General features: G+C 36.1%; 2 protein-coding genes across 3 annotated transcripts in view; both read left to right on the top strand.

Annotated features, from left to right (window-relative positions):
• LOC107483829 (putative glucose-6-phosphate 1-epimerase) overlaps nucleotides 1–7,630 on the top strand; it is a gene marked incomplete at its 5' end in the record, with an annotated part of 8,191 nt that extends 561 nt beyond the window's left edge. The window contains 8 exon segments of one of the 2 annotated variants that reach the window (XM_052260264.1): nucleotides 184–258; nucleotides 555–611; nucleotides 1,415–1,575; nucleotides 1,706–1,846; nucleotides 3,032–3,134; nucleotides 4,273–4,372; nucleotides 6,769–7,013; nucleotides 7,347–7,630. In XM_052260264.1, the coding sequence (XP_052116224.1) occupies nucleotides 184–258; nucleotides 555–611; nucleotides 1,415–1,575; nucleotides 1,706–1,846; nucleotides 3,032–3,134; nucleotides 4,273–4,372; nucleotides 6,769–6,983 (852 nt within the window). In that variant the 3' untranslated portion in view covers nucleotides 6,984–7,013; nucleotides 7,347–7,630. 2 annotated transcript variants of the gene reach the window in all.
• Nucleotides 7,631–10,371: 2,741 nt separating this feature from the next.
• LOC107483830 (peroxidase 16) lies at nucleotides 10,372–12,517 on the top strand. Its single transcript, XM_016104450.3, has 4 exons — nucleotides 10,372–10,670; nucleotides 11,055–11,252; nucleotides 11,416–11,581; nucleotides 12,006–12,517. Exons 1-4 carry the CDS (start codon nucleotides 10,455–10,457, stop codon nucleotides 12,410–12,412), a joined length of 987 nt encoding a protein of 328 aa, XP_015959936.1. The 5' UTR covers nucleotides 10,372–10,454; the 3' UTR covers nucleotides 12,413–12,517.
• The last annotated feature ends 4,555 nt before the right edge of the window (nucleotides 12,518–17,072 follow it).

Raw genomic sequence — 17,072 nt, 5'->3', positions numbered from 1 at the left:
ATTCAGTTATTGCAATAAGTGATCGTAACTAACTCCGATGCGGTTGCTTGCAATTGCGTGCCACGAAATTGATGAACATACTTGTTCACCTCGATTCAGTTTCACTCAATAGGATTATTGGCTAGGTCTGGGAGATGATTATTGATAATGCCTTTTCATTTGTGTGTGTATTGTGGTTTTCAGGTCTACCTGTATGGTGGTCATGTGACCTCTTGGAAGAATGACCATGGCGAAGAATTGCTTTTTCTCAGTAGTAAGGTGCCGCATGCAATTTTCGTTGTCAAATGTCAATAAAGATAAAACTAAATAAATAAATAAGTATACTTTAGATCTCTTTTTTTCTGCAGAATGTTAGTTTGCTTTGAGTACATTAAGTGTGTAAACAGAAATAACATGAATTCTAAAAGCTGTTGTAGTACTTATGGTAGTTTGAGATATTAAGCAGCAATAAATCCTATTCACTCTGAATTAATATCTTTTCTATATCTTGATAATTCCGGGCCAAATTATGTGAGTATGGTCTGTTCATCTTTTCCGTCTTGTTTGCTGTGCAGGCAATATTTAAGCCACCAAAGGCAATTCGTGGTGGGATTCCAATATGCTTTCCGCAAGTACGTAAATGTTAGCGGTTACTGTTCTTGTATAATTGCTTTTATCATGATGATAACACTGTCTTTGAAGGGCTAAAAAGGGATAAGAATGCAAAAGGACATGGGAGGGGAAGTGTTAATTTGTAGTGTGTTCAGAAAACTTTGCTCTAACATTCTCAAAATGATACATTGTAGAGATAAATCTCAAATTATGAAATCCCTGTGAGAATAACAAAAATGTAGTGCCAGATCTCTCTACTAATCATATTATTGGTTGAAGGTTCAATGGGGTATGTTAAAATCGGGGTGTTAGCGACTCAAGTATTACAGGGTTCCCAAAGTCCTACATCGGGTAGTATGGGGTGCTTGACGTTGTATTTAAGGAGAGTGGTTCTTCATCCTTAACGGTTAGCTTTTAAGGTGTGGTTTCCCACTCCCCTTAGGTACTTAACATGGGGTTATTTGCTGGCATTGGGATGGTTTGTATAAAAAGAACGAGTGGGCTTTTGGTTATTATTAACATCACTGCTGCAATCAATGAAAGACAACCATTATTTTTAAACTTTTTTTGGAAATCCTTTATAAGAGTTTTCATTTTGGAATTCACTTCCGACTTGAGGTGATCACATTAATTGGAATTATTGTGAGATTCTAAATAAAAGTAAAGAGAAAAACAATTGAAATCATGTAAGTGAAATTGAAAAAAAATCCTACAATCTATTTCTGACTATCAATCATCACACTTAGTAAGTGGCTTTCTAAAAATTGCTGGTTATTATCAGTACTTGTTGGAATAAATGGTCAACAAAATTTGCTCTTTGCAGTTTGCAAGCCATGGCACCCTTGACCAGCATGGCTTTGCTAGAAACCGGTTCTGGGCTGTTGATGAAGACCCCCCTCCTTTTCCAACAAATACTTTGAACAAAGCCTTTGTTGATTTGATTCTTAAGCCCTCTGAAGAAGATATGAAGATTTGGCCTCACAGGTATTCGATGGGAACATACAATATTATGTTACCTATGTGTAGAGTACCTTGTTTTAACTTTCATCCTTCTATTTCATATCATGATTCAGTTATATTATTTTTTACTATATTCCTTTCTGCTTGCATATAGTTTTGAGTATCGTCTAAGGATAGCTCTGGGACCTGGAGGAGACCTTATGTTGACTTCTCGGATCAGGAATACAAACAGTGATGGGAAGCCATTTTCGTTCACCTTTGCTTATCATACGTATTTCTCTGTATCAGACATAAGGTAAACGCTTGAGATCTTTTTGTCTCGCTCAATATCGAAGTTTCAATGATATGATCATTTATATACTTATTCTGTTGGCATAGTTAGCAGCTTTGTATTAATCTCAATTATAGCAGTTCATTGGTCTTGTAAGAAGCTGTTATGCTATTAATATTGATTGGTGATGAAGGTTGTAATGATTGGTTGTTATAATTGTCCTCCAACCATACTCAGAAGCTCCTAATTGTGGCATCAAGAAGTTAATGTATGGCTTGGGCTTTTTAAGTTCTGTTTGGTTTGCAAGAATGTTTTCTATTTTATTTTGAGTGTTTTCAGTTTTAAGAATTTGTGCAAAAGAGGTGAAAACAAAGAAACACCGTTTTTCTGTTTTTTTTTTTTTTTTTTTTTTTTTTTTTTTTCCACTTCTTTCTTTACAAAATCTTGGAAATAAAAATAGAAAATGAAAATACGAACCAAATACAACCTAATTTGGCTTTTGAGTGAGAGGATGTATAACTTTGGATGCTTGGTTAAAAGGGGTAGTGGAAAGTCATAAGAAAACTATAAAAGAAGCCATTTAAAAAGATGTTGTTGTAGATTGTTTAACAGATTTTAGATAGATCTGAATGACATCTGTTTAGCCGTGTCTGCGATGCCATAAGGTATAGTTGTCCTAGTTGTGTATCTTTTTGTTGAGATCTATTTCAAGTTCCTCATAGCAAGCAAGGAATTTTCTGGTTAGAAGTTGGGTGTCAACTTGATTCGCAGGCCAGAATTGTTGATCTCTTCCTTACTAAGTAAGCTGTTTGTTAAAATTTGTATGTGAATATGAAAGTCAGTGTGGATTTATGGACTGGGGTGTATGAATGTTCAGAGTGATTATGCAGAATCACAGATTATGAAAGTGTGCTAACAGTCTAACATAGAAGTGATGAGCAACAGTAGTTTCTTGAATTAAATGTGCAACATGCATATGTTATCACTGGTCCAGTTAAATATTCGGTGCATATGTACTTTAAAATGCACTTAACTGCCTGCTTAAGTTCGGTCTAATTGATCTTGAATTAAAATTTTTCATCTATGTAACAGGCTTCATTTTTCTGTGCCATTACACACTGCTTCATGTTGGCTTTTTACATTGTTTTTTTAATATAAAATTATAAATATATAGACTGAGTTCCTAATTAGTTTATTTTATTTATTCAGCGAGGTTCGGGTAGAGGGATTAGAGACCCTGGATTATCTTGACAACTTGCAGAACAAGGAACGCTTTACTGAGCAGGGAGATGCTTTAACATTTGAATCAGAAGTGAGTGTGGTTTTTCTTTTTCTTTCTTTTTTCTAGGAAGCCCCCTATATTCTGATATTAAATATAGGGTTTAACATGAATATGCTTCAATACTTGATTATCTGGACTAATAAAAACATGCTTTTTATTTTTCATTCTTCATTCTTCAGCTTTCAGTTTAAAATTTGGGTTTTCTATTGTTGAGTTCTTGCCCAAAGTGGCCGTAAATGCTTTTTTAAGATTAAACCATTAATATGTCTTTACCTATGTTTAATTTATTGCTAAAGACTGTTCATAATACATAATCACAATTGGTGGGTTTTTATTGCATTTCCATGTTTCAAGGTTGATAGGCTCTTGTTTTAGAGGCTTGCTAGAGTTAAATCAATTTTAATGTCTCTACCGAAAAGTTCAGGCTTTTGCATCATTTTGTATGAGATGTTTCTTAACAAATTCTTTCCAACCCTTCACTATGGCTCTCTTCTTTTTGTTGTCTTTTCATTCTTTCCATTCTTATCTTCTATTTTATTTTATTGGTGACTCGATGCCTATCCTTCACATTTTTTGTTTTTATTTGAAGTTTTTGAATATAATTAAAATAACTAAATATGTATTTTAACTAAAACTTCACCTTGGGGTTTAATGGTGAGATAATGGTTAAATGCGACTTACATGCTCTCTTTTAGTAGTCTTTATTTTATAGATTTTGTAGATATTATATGTTAGTGGACTTGAAAAACAATTCAATATAACTAGTAGAGACCAAAAGGTAGTTGCCTTGCAAATCCTCTTTATATTTGTCCATTGACAGATTTAGATGTTTCACTCGGTTTAACTTTACCATAGTAGCAGTAGCTATGGCCTAGGATCTCTTGATTGATGCCACCCATTCCACATCCGGGTCTAGGTTTGGACCCTACCCCCTCTGTGAAGATAAACATATCTTAACAAAATCTTTTCTCCCATAAATGGAAAGATCAAAATTAAAAGTATGCACCTAGTTTATATACTTCTGTGCCCGGGAATTTAATATTATGTATTTATTTATTTATTTTAAATAATACTCGTTCTAGCCACATGTATGTAGCCAATTCTATTGTAATGATGTTTTATAAGATTTTAGTTTAAGCTGATATTTCTCGTGTCTTTGATATGATAGGTTGACAAAATATATCTTAGCACTCCTACAAAGATCGCAATTATTGATCACGAAAAAAAGAGAACATTTGTTTTGCGCAAAGATGGCCTTCCTGATGCTGGTGAGTATTTATCAAGCTTATCTCATAGGAAAGCTTTCAAGTATACCAGTACACCGGTGTTTCAACAAATTTTAACGATTGATCTTAATTATATATATTATATATATATTTTTTATAATTAAGATCAACAATTAAAACTCACTGAAACATCAATGTACCGGTACACGAAAATTTTCCTATCTCATGCCTAATATATGTGTGCCCCATTCATAAAGTACTGAGTGGGACCCCTTTTATTGTTTTTGTGTTTATCTTTCCCTTTTTTTTGGTTGGATAATAGTAAGATGTTAAAGAGAGGAAGAACACAGAGATATTGGAAGGTACGATGTTCTCTTACAAAACAATAAGCAACAGAGAGAAAAGCTGCCAACGGAGCAAAACTTTATAAAACAATCATGAGATTACACTAGATATGGAATAAACACTTAAGTGTGTTGCACATGATTTGCATGCTAAAAGATTTGTCAATGTGCATTAGCATAGATTGGCACTGCCACAAAGGGTTAGCTTCCTTTCTTTTCCAAAGCCAACAAAGCTAGTCAACAAGAACTTATCTGACTATCCGAGGTTTTTGGCACATCTTACACCCGTCAAAGAGATACCAAACAAAGTGAAAGTATGCCATAATATAATAGATCTAAAAGAGATGTTTTAAATATTTGAACTCACCTGAACATGACACACATCATTGAAAACACCTTGGCCTTCAAACTTGCAACATTTCATTTATCTTAAATTTGTTAAGCACTATTTTTTAAATAAAAAATTTAACCTTTGTTAAGTATCACACCGCCCTTGAGAGCCAATGTCCAAGCAGCTTCACTCTATCGATACTGACTAACACTGACCCAACAGTAGCCACTTTGCTACCGGCTATTAGCATTCGGTATTCATCTTAATCCGTCCTATAGGTAGCCCTTTCGATGGCGCCAACAACCAGGCTCTAATGATTGTTAGGTACCTAAGGAAAGTGGGGAACAATACCTTAAATTTGCAACATTTCATTTATCTTAAATTTGTTAAGCACTATTTTTTAAATAAAAAATTTAACCTTTGTTAAGTATCACACCGCCCTTGAGAGCCAATGTCCAAGCAGCTTCACTCTATCGATACTGACTAACACTGACCCAACAGTAGCCACTTTGCTACCGGCTATTAGCATTCGGTATTCATCTTAATCCGTCCTATAGGTAGCCCTTTCGATGGCGCCAACAACCAGGCTCTAATGATTGTTAGGTACCTAAGGAAAGTGGGGAACAATACCTTAAATTTGCAACATTTCATTTATCTTAAATTTGTTAAGCACTATTTTTTAAATAAAAAATTTAACCTTTGTTAAGTATCACACCGCCCTTGAGAGCCAATGTCCAAGCAGCTTCACTCTATCGATACTGACTAACACTGACCCAACAGTAGCCACTTTGCTACCGGCTATTAGCATTCGGTATTCATCTTAATCCGTCCTATAGGTAGCCCTTTCGATGGCGCCAACAACCAGGCTCTAATGATTGTTAGGTACCTAAGGAAAGTGGGGAACAATACCTTAAAAGCTAGCTGATAAAGGAGAAGAACCACTCTCCTTATATACAACATCAAGCATCCCATACTACCCAATGTGGGACTTTGAGCACCCCATAATACCCAAGTCCCTAACAACCTTCTAGGAATGAACTAGGAATTTGAAGTATGATACTTGATACACTACAGAATGCCCTAGAAGGATCAAGAGATCAAGACCTTTCTAGAAGACAACTGGACAGTGATGGAATCCCAAAAGATCGTTTAATTCTAAGGAGTCCATATTGTTTAGTTTGAAAGATAGTTGGAAGTTGGAACTTCCAATCATTAGTGTCTTGTAAACTAAATTTTTGGATAGAAGAATTGCCTAAGGAGGAAAACAAGACTTGGGAGAGGTTTAATCAACTGATGAGTTTTTTTCCCAAGGGCACTTGTCATTTTTTAAGCTTTATAATTTATATTATATATACAAGAACAGAATGAGATACAGTGAAGGTCAAGTTTTCTGTTATATATCTTATAAACTTATGGTTTTTGTTTTTCACTCCATGTCTAAATCTTTTTAAGTTTCTAAGTTACTCCAAGTAATGATGTTTAATTTAAGGCGGCTATGGCATTTTCTTGATCAAAGTTCAATGTCTTTGAATTTCTTGATTTCGTGTGTTTTGAGTTTGATTTTAAGTCAGGAATTTAAAAGCAGTACTTATGAATTTGGGAGAATCCAAAGCCATGATTGAAATTAATAGCTTAATCTAACACAAGCAAACAATTATGTACAAAGGGTGAATTACTACATATGCCTCCTTATAATTTTATTAAAATTCAATTGTATGTTGTTTAAATGGCTACCTAAATGTATTTTTCGTTTATCCATCCAGTGGTGTGGAATCCTTGGGATAAGAAAGCAAAGGCTATGGCTGATTTTGGTGATGATGAGTACAAGCATATGCTCTGTGTAGAGGCTGCTGCTGTTGAAAAGGCCGTCACTTTAAAACCTGGAGAAGAATGGAAAGGGAGACTAGAACTTTCAGCTGTTCCATCTAGTTATTGTAGTGGGCAGCTTGATCCCCAGAGGGTTCTTCAGGGCAGCTGAATTATCAATATTGTGCTGTGTCCTGTACAGGTAGTAACTGCAAATTGATATATAATATATTTCATAGAACCCTTTTCATTTGACTTTAATCACGTTTGATGTTTTGACTTTTGAATACTGTAGAGTTGAGGAGAAATATTCTCCATTTTTTTTCCCATGACATGTTTATTTATTTGGAAATCTTTATCTGCAGGTAGCTTGTCGCGACAATTATGGTTTTGTTGATGGGAAAGTGTCTCAAGTGATTTTGCCCCTTGATGTTCCATTTAAATCTTTGTTGAACGGATGCACTCATGTTGCATAGAATTTTATTGAACTACTTTTGTTTACCCATGTAATGGATGGCTATTGTTGTCATGACAGACTGAACAAAGCATATAAGCAGAAGAGTTCACTCCCATGAAAGATGGAAATTGCCGCCTACAATTCAACAGCTTTTCACGTTGGGTTGAATGGCCCAGACTCGGGGATTCTTTCTGAGTCCATAGTTTTTTGGATTCTCAAATACCCCGTAAATTGTTTATTCCTAAATGTTGTAGGCTAAATGAATATGTCATTGGAGAATATTTATAATTTTAAAGGAATGTATCACAGTTCACACAGGACATGTTGACTGGTATAAATTGTATTTCTGGGTTATTTTGCTATATGATCCTATTTTGCTTCTTTTACCTACCTAGTCAAAACACATGTTAACATAGAATGCTACTCAGGTATGTGATATGCAGATATACTTTGATTAGGTTAGGACTTACGAGAATGTTTTTGCTAATTGGTCTGTCTAAAGTTAAATATTTTGAATTACAACTGATCCTATTTATGGTAGAATTTTGAATCAGGAATATATTTAGTCACAGTATTAGAAAGATGCATCATCAGTCATCACTATATTGACATCACACTAAAAGTTTACTCATCCAGATTCACACTTTTTTAATTAGCATTTTGTCTTGCTGGAAAATAGAGAGGAAGAAAACTTATTTAGGGGTATGGCTTTAAACTTCTTTTGGTTTGTGACACAAGACAAGTTCATTCCTAGACAGCGGTAAAACGGAACCTATTATTAAAGGTCCAACTGGATTACTGGAGCGACGATAGCATCAATTTGAGAAGCATACAAGTTTTTCTCCATAAATAAAGTATTAAAATGATTTAATTCCCAAAACAAATAAAGCCAGATTATGACGTTTTTGGTGAAGCGGTTGGATTTCAAGAACAGTTCTAAGAATTAAATAAGTTTAATATTTTATTTAGGAAACTTCCCCAACCAAGTTCTCATGATGATAATGCTAGCCATGTTGACATGTTCACTGCACTACACATAGGCAGCATAATCTGAATTATGAAAATGGAATTGTAATGAGTAAGGTATGTCTTTGGCATATTTGTTGTTTTGCTAAGACTTTAATCAAATTAAAGATGCTGAGAGTAGCGTGTAATACTGCAACCTTTCGCTGTCATGTTCCTGAATACCAGTGGATTATTCTTCTGCTGCATGGTGCATGCTCCATTGTTTGTTTATAGTAACAGTCTAACACACCACATGCTTGTGAACTCATCGAATCTCATTATCATCCCTTCCATAATTAGCCTCCCTACTTTGTCGTTTGTCCCCAATTTGTGTATAGATAATGCTAACTGTTCAAATTTATATGTAACAATATACATAAATCATTATATTATAATATATATTTATATTGCTTACGGGGGAAATCAAGGTCTGCAAGCCAGAATTAAGAAGAATTTGTCACATGTGCCACGACTTCAACTTGTGTCTGTTTTTATCATTTTAAAGTAAGAAAGGAAAAACCGTAGCCACTTAGTAAGCCCCTATTGAACTTAATAGTAATGTTTTTAAGAGAGAATTCATGCATGGAGGAATTCCATCCAATGATTAATTTTAACTGTTTCTACGGCTAGACGCCTGTTGTATTGTGACAAAAATATGGTATATTAAGGGGAATAGTATATGCAGTATGATCTAATCTTAGTTTGTTGCACAATTACTCAAGTCCATGTCCAATGGTTGATTTTCGCAATCATTTTTTTGCAGCTTACTTCCCCCTTATTAAACACCATTCATTAGTTAGTAAAACATTTGAAAAGTCTGACATTGCGAATTCAATGTAGTAGTTGGAATTGGGAGATGATCACATGCCATTGAGTTGACAATAATCTCATAAAGATGCATCATTTGCTCAGCTTAACATATTCTATAATCTATATATACTGTACTACCTTATTTATTTGTCTCTGAAATTAAAATGTCAGAGTTGTCAATGCATGTCTCTTTCAATCATCTTTATCTCATAAGCATAAACTCAATCACTCACGCTTCATATATAGTCGACCACAGAAAGAGATCATCATATTAAACCTTTTTATAACCGTTTAAAATTAAATAATGGGTAGTTTTGCACGATTATTTACACATCATCTACTAAAGCAGTTTCTAACAACTTGGACTAATCTTCATTATTGTTGTTATATTAAAGGAAATATTAATGAGTTAAAAATAACAACATGGAGCTTTGTAGATTGTTCTGAGCGTTTGATCGAAACACTCAAAACAGAGAATACATTTACATGATATTTTTGTTTCTTGTTTCTTAATACTTCCTAATTATTTCATGCATTGAAGTTTCTGCATAAAAAAAAAAAAACATTTGAAAAAGTGTAAGTTAACATCTCTTAGAAATTAAATGCTCTTTTAATATAAGCAATACATTTACATGGTAAATAGTAAATACTATTGCAACGAGTCTTTGTCAAGATGCTATAAGAGAGGTAAATTAAATTTTTCTTGCGAAAGAATTTGAGTTCGAATTGGAGGGAAAAAAAAAAAGTTAAGACTCTGTTATGAGTTTCTTAGCTCTTTCAGACTGAATCAAAGAATCAGAAGATAAATATTTAATTCAACACGATGAAAATGTAAGATACTTCTTGTTGGTAAAAAAAAAGTGCAAATGCTAATTTCATTGGTTAACTTGTTCTCCAACGATACAGTTTGTAATGAAATAGGTTAACATATTCTGAAAGCAGTTTTGATGCATCACGGCACTTCATCATGTGATTACATACACGCCAGAGTGCTAGCAGCTGCCACTAAATACTACTCTACTTAGAGCAGCAACATTTTCATTTAATTAAAAAGTATCTAAGAAGCTTCACTTACGTTTCCTTCAACTTTTATCAGATTCACATACATATTTATGTCAATATTAGCAAGACTGTCCATGAAAAAATTAAGCACTCTTTTGTACTTATTCTCATCAATCATTTTTTCATTTAATAATCATATCAATATATGTGTGTCAATGGAAGCAATCTTCAAATCAACATCAAACCAATTTTTCTTTTTTGTTTTTTCCTTAATCAAGTTAATCATAAACTTCCTTATATATGTAGCATTGGAAGCAAGAAATCATAGTATAGTTAAAAAGCAAGCTAAGATAACAAGACTAGTAAGAAATGGCCATCAACTTTGACTTTGTGTTAACATCATTTATGATTCTACTAATTAGTAGTGTACAAACAAGCTCTGCTCAACTTTCTCGCGGCTTCTACAACAACACATGCCCCAATGTGGAACAGCTGGTTCGCGCCGCCGTGACGCAGAAGTTGCAGCAGACATTTGTGACTGCTCCTTCCACTCTTCGCCTCTTCTTCCATGATTGCTTTGTCAGGGTATGTCTAAGCGCATTCACTTGTTAATTAACCAAATTTTGTTGGTTGGTGTAAGTCTAAAATTGTATTGTTTAACTAGGTACACTTGTTAAGGAAATTACAAGTAGAATATTTAAAAAAAAAAATAGAGATTTCTTGAGTTTTTTAAGTATTGAATATATTATTATTGAAAAAACTACTTTTTTTTTTATTCTCTTATCCAATGTTTTTAAGACAATGGTTAAGTGGTTATCTAGGTTCTTATTTTATTCAACATTTCTGCATGGCAGCATGTTAATACTTAATACTGTCAATGCCATTCATTATTCAATTAAATTACTAATCTATTAGGTTTTTTTTCTGGAAATATTATTACTGAACTTTGTTCTTGGTTTCTGCATACAGGGTTGTGATGCTTCAGTTCTGCTTGTGTCTCCAACTAACCAGGTAGAGAAAAGCCATCCTGATGATGTGTCGCTTGCCGGGGACGGTTTCGACACGGTGGTTAAGGCCAAGGTAGCCGTTGATAGTGATCCTCAGTGCAGAAACAAAGTCTCTTGTGCTGATATTCTTGCTCTGGCCACTAGGGATGTGGTCAACTTGGTACAATTTCACTTCAATTTCTTCTCATTATTTTGATCTATGCTTTGTAAAAGATTCTATAATCTAATAATCTCTATAATAATGTTAATTGATAGAACAATGTTCATAATTAAAAAATTAAGTTAGTTAAACTATCATAATTTGCTTAATAATAATAATGTAGGCTGGGGGACCATTTTATGAAGTTGAATTAGGAAGGCGTGATGGGAGAATATCTACTATTGCAAGTGTTCAACACCATCTTCCTAGCCCTAATTTCAATTTGGATCAGCTCAATTCTTTGTTTAGCTTTAATGGCCTCTCCCAGACAGATATGATCGCATTATCAGGTAACTTAAGTGGAAAAAATATGTTCCTTACACTTTAAAAATCAGCTATCAAATCAGTCTATACGCTTATGTATATTTATACTATTAATTCACACATTTTTTTAACTGAATAATTTGTCATTAGAATAATCAAATTTGTTTGCAATAATATATTTAAATTTTTTATGAGATATTAAATATGTACTTTTATACGTGATGATTAATTAGTGGTTGATTTTTTGTTTATAGGCAGTAACATGATTGTAAATGGAATTAAACTTTATACAACCAATTTTAATATACAAATAATACTTTTGTACTTCATAACATCATTTTCAAGATGAAATCCCTAATAATATATTGTTCTTAACCAAAAACTAAGTTACAAAGTTGTCCATCAAAATTCGAAATTAAGCATAAACATGTCATTTTGTTTGTGTGTTAGGTGGACACACAATTGGATTCTCTCACTGCAACAAATTCTCAAAAAGAATGTACAACTTCAGCCCCAGAAACAGAATTGATCCAACACTGAATTTGCAATATGCTTTAAAACTGAAACAAACATGCCCTGTAAATGTTGATCCAAGAGTAGCCCTAGCGTTGGACCCTTTCACACCTCAAACATTTGATAACCAATACTTCAAGAACTTGCAACAAGGAATGGGACTCTTGTCTTCTGATCAAGTGCTTTTCACAGATCCAAGGTCAAGGGACACGGTCAACTTGTTTGCATCAAATGAACAAGCATTTTACACTGCTTTTGTCACTGCAATTACCAAATTGGGCAGGGTAGGTGTTAAGACCGGAAATCAGGGTGAAATTAGGGTTGATTGCACCAAGGTCAATTAGGATTTTCGAATCTTCAATCATGCTATATGTCATTCTTTCTTTTCAGGTTTTTCACAATATTTTCAAACCCGATAAATCAAAAACTAATCCACTCATTTAAGAATTTGTTATTGGCTAATGAATTGTTGCATATACAAGACCAGAATCAAACTCCCGATACTTTTTTAAGCGGATGAGTGAGCTGATTCATCGACCAACTCAAATTGATTATATATCATTCCTCTTTTAAACAATATTTTTGTATTGAGTTAAATTTGGTATATATAATATTATACAATAAGGTAAATTTAATAGTATTAAATATGAATTATGCATATCATTAAAAGAGAAAAAAAACGGATGATACTTAATCTATATCAAGTTAATCAAGCCCATAAATATTCCACCAATAATCCTCCTCATCCTTGAACAATCATTCTTATCATATCAGTGAGTGACTCTGAGAGTAAAGAAACTAATGCTCAATTAGAAGAGAGTGAGAGTGAGGTTGAGAGAATAGAGAAGGAAGCAGCGCTCAGTATTATCATTATGATATTTATCAAGTTACATAAGTTCACTTTACATGATTAAGTGGTGGAATTTTTTGTAGAGGTCAACGTTGTTAGTGGTAGCGGACTAGTGGTTCTGACATCTTAAATTTTGTTTAGAATGACCCATCTTTTGTACTGCCTTTTCTACACTTTACTAGTCTGGAGGTGTCAACGGACATGGACAGTGAGAAGTCCAACAAAGAATATGTTACCGATAGTATAGCGAAAAAGAGTTTTCAAACTAATTCTAATATTATATTTTCTAAAATAATATTGAGAATTTAAAATGGAGTTAGAATGCTTTTCAATTCTAAATCATTAGAGATGAAAAACGAAAACTCAATCATGAAATAGATTAAAGCATAGACCTCAAATAAAGTAAAATATTTAGATTAATAAGCCATAAAAATATGAACAGAGTTCCTAATCATAACAAAAGAGATTAATACAGACAAAATGAGAGTTAGAGAGAGGGAGAGAGAGAGAGCGTGGGTGAAAAACACAGAGGGGGTAGATCTAGGAACCATGACAATGATCCCAGGGTTTGGAACAGAGAAAAGTATCGATGGCTGGAATATGAGTCCTATTCGATTTTTGTGAGCAACCTCCCTGCAGACATATCGAAGAGAGAGTTGTTCCATTTGTTCAATTGGACAGGACGTATCAATGACATTTACTTATCCCGAAAACAAAAGAGTGGAAATATATACATTTTTGCTTTCATTCGCTATACGACAAAAGGGGGCGCTGAAAGCTATAACGGAAATGAATCAACTGAGACTGAGAGGGAAGATTGTGTTTGTCAGAGAGGCTAGATACAGAAGAATGACGGAACCAGCACACAAACCTCTGAGACCAGGAGGAGATGACGTGCAACACGACACCACTCAGAAGCCGTATAGAGAGGTAGTGCCGATTGATGACGGATCAGATGGACGTGCGTCACGTACGGAGAAGGATAGAAGGGACCCACATGGCAATGGTTGGACGAAGAAGGTGGAAATTGAAGTGGCAGAGGAAAATTTGGAATGACTGCAGCGAAGTCTTGTTGGGGGCACGACAAAACCTATTAACTTTGAATCTCTGAAGGAAGTCATGGCAAAGAACCTACCTAATGTCGTACAGGTTAGAGAAATGGGAACGTACAAAGCGCTACTGACTTTTGATAGTGTTGTGCATGCTGAAGAAACATACACCATAAAATGAATTGCCTCCTATGTTTATTCCACTGTGTATGGCGGTGGGAGGAGTCGGAACATAGTGAAACTCGTAGGGTATGGCTTGAATGTTTTGGGGTTCCATTACATGCGTGGTCTGCGAAAACTTTCACCACGATAGGAGGCCAATGGGGGAAAGTAGTTGGGTGTGCTCGAGAGACAGAACTGTGCAATTCTTTCACGGTAGGCCGAATTCAGATTGATATGTGCATAATGGACGTTATTCAAGAATGGATCCGAATAACAGTGGGTTCTGGGGGCTTTGATGTGTTGGTAAAAGAAGTTGGACATGAGGGATGCAACCTGCGGTGCGCAGAGAATCTGGGTAATGAAGCTATAATAACCGGTGGAAATAGTAACTCTGGAACCACAAAGACAAGCTCAGGAGTGGGAATTGTGCAGGGATTTCAAGCAGGGCCGGCGCATGAAGTCGCTCAAGTCGAAGACATGCTCACACAGGTTAACCGGGAGGAGGAAGGAGACGAGGGTAAAGTGGTAATTCCAATCACAATTTTGAATGAATGGGTTAATGGTAGTAATTATCAAATTCCCTTGAATTTCGAAAAAGATCAATTAGTCAAGGGCGATAATCAAGGGATGGCTAATTTAGGGGGAGGGACGGTTATGAGTGCTGCGGGTGATTCAGAGTAGATGCTGTCTTATGTTTATAATGGGCCGAAGGGAGGAGCCAAAAAGGGAAAACAAAAAAAGGCTTGCCACATTTTAGCTTGGGCTTGCCAAACAATAACTTAGAACAGGGTAACAACTGCCCATTGGGCCCAGCCTCAAGTGAGGATAGTGATGGAAACAGTGGGCCTGTGCTGGCGGTTCCGGATCGGGCTGTTTGCGGTTCACTGAACACCAGGGCGGAAAAGGTGCACAACCATCACAACAGCGGGGTTCTCCTCGAGGATGAGGATGGCACGCTTGTTGGGACTGACCGAGGGGAAGATCGGCGGCCTGTAGATGTGGGAATCGGACGGCACCAGGGCGGAGAGACATGCACACGAACTCGTGACGGCTAGCAGGGTGGGACTGTAATATATGCCTCTGCGACTGCTGGAGGAGAGGCGAGACCTGGGGGGGTTCTTATGATGGGGGGAATGGCACGACAGAACTGACGCGAATGGGGAATGGCGAGCCTGTTGTCCTCAACGACGTGGATGTGGAGGGAGACGAGACGAGGGATGGTCAGACCTCCGGAGGGTTGAACGTGGTTCCAATCCCTAGCGAAGCAACCTCCACCGATCCTTATGTGAATCTGGCTGGCGACCTGGTTCTATCTTATCACGGGCTGATACGTGAGCATCTTTCTTATCTTTTCCTAGTGAATTTGCACTTATATTGTTGAGTTTAATCAATAATTAATTATCTTTTAGCCACTATGGGTGCTACTTTGAGTCTTGTGCATTTCTGTTTATTTTAGGTAGCATTCAGCTGGATTTGATGGAACTTCTGCAGCACAAGAATTAAAGGAAAAAACCAACGAGGAGCGACGCGTACGCGTGACTGACGGGTGCGCGTGATTTGGAGATTTCCATGGCGACGCGTGCGCGTGGATTGATGTGTGGAAAATGATCCAACACAAAACTCACCGGCAAGTGTACCGGGTCGCATCAAGTAATAATAACTCACATGAGTGAGGTCGATCCCACAGGGATTGAAGGATTGAGCAATTTTAGTTTAGTGGTTGATTTAGTCAAGCGAATCAAGTTTTGGTTGAGTGGGTTGTATTTAACAGAAGATAAATTGCTTGAAATGTAAAGGGAGAGGGGAAATTGCAGTAAATTAAAGAACAGGAAAGTAAAATAGACTGAATCTTAAAGAACAAGAAATTAAATGACTGAAACTTAAAGTGCAAGAAATGTAAATTGCAGTAACTTAAATGGCAAGGAATGTAAATTGCTTGAATGTAAAAGGGATTTGAGGACTGGGATTGCAGAATCTAAACGAAGAGAAAGTAAATTGCAACAATTAATAAAGTAGAAGATGAATTGGAATAAACTGAAATTCAAACAGAAAATGAAATTAAAGTGCAGCAGGGTTCACAGAAGAACCAAAAGTAAAATGGGATCTCAGGTCTCAAGAGACTAGAAAGCAAAGTCTAGATCTCAATTTGCCTTCCCAGATCTAAGTTCACAAAGCAATTGGCAAGGAATTAAAGAAGAAGCAGTAAAGGGAATGTAAATGGGTTCAATTATGCAGAAGAGAAATTAAAGAGTTCTTGAGTGGAGATTGAGACAGAATTTCCTCAATTCTTAACACCCAAGAATCAAAACAAGGAAATTAAAAAAAACCCAAGCAAGAACGAGGAAGAAGAAAGATCAATTCTCCTCCCCAATTCTCTGAAATCTCAGTGAAGACACCAAGAGAAGTTCCAAAGTGCAAAAATAAAAATTCAAAGCTCAAAGAAAGTGCCAAATTTAAAAGCTAAGCAAAAGGTGAGTAAAAGGTCCTAATTACATTAAACTAGCTCCTATTTATACACTTTCTATTCTTGGATTTTGGGATTTGGATGGGCTTTTGATTTGGTGAAGAAATGAATTAAATTGGATTTTTAATTCAATTTTTGGCCCATGAAAGATTGCTTCCAGGAGGCTACCCTGCCCTTGTGGAGGGCAGGGCAGGATTTGGTGCGTGTTGGTGCTTGCTTGGTGCGGCTTGATGCGGCTTGGTGCGGTCTGGTGCTTGCTGGTGCGCAGAACGCTGCCCTGCCCTTGCGGAGGGCAGGGAAGGAAAAATTGGTGCTGCCAGGATGTGCCACGGTGCGTGCTTGGTGCTGCCAGGATCGTGCCTTGGTGCGCAGAATGCTGCCCTGCCCTCGCGGAGGGCAGGGCAGAAAAACATGGTGCTGCCAGGATCGAGTGTGGTGCGCGCTGATGCTGCCAGGGTGGTGATTTGGTGCGCCAGACT

Source organism: Arachis duranensis, chromosome 4, assembly GCF_000817695.3.
Source record: "Arachis duranensis cultivar V14167 chromosome 4, aradu.V14167.gnm2.J7QH, whole genome shotgun sequence".
Classification (NCBI taxonomy): domain Eukaryota; kingdom Viridiplantae; phylum Streptophyta; class Magnoliopsida; order Fabales; family Fabaceae; genus Arachis; species Arachis duranensis.
This window is presented reverse-complemented; position numbering and strand designations above follow the sequence as displayed.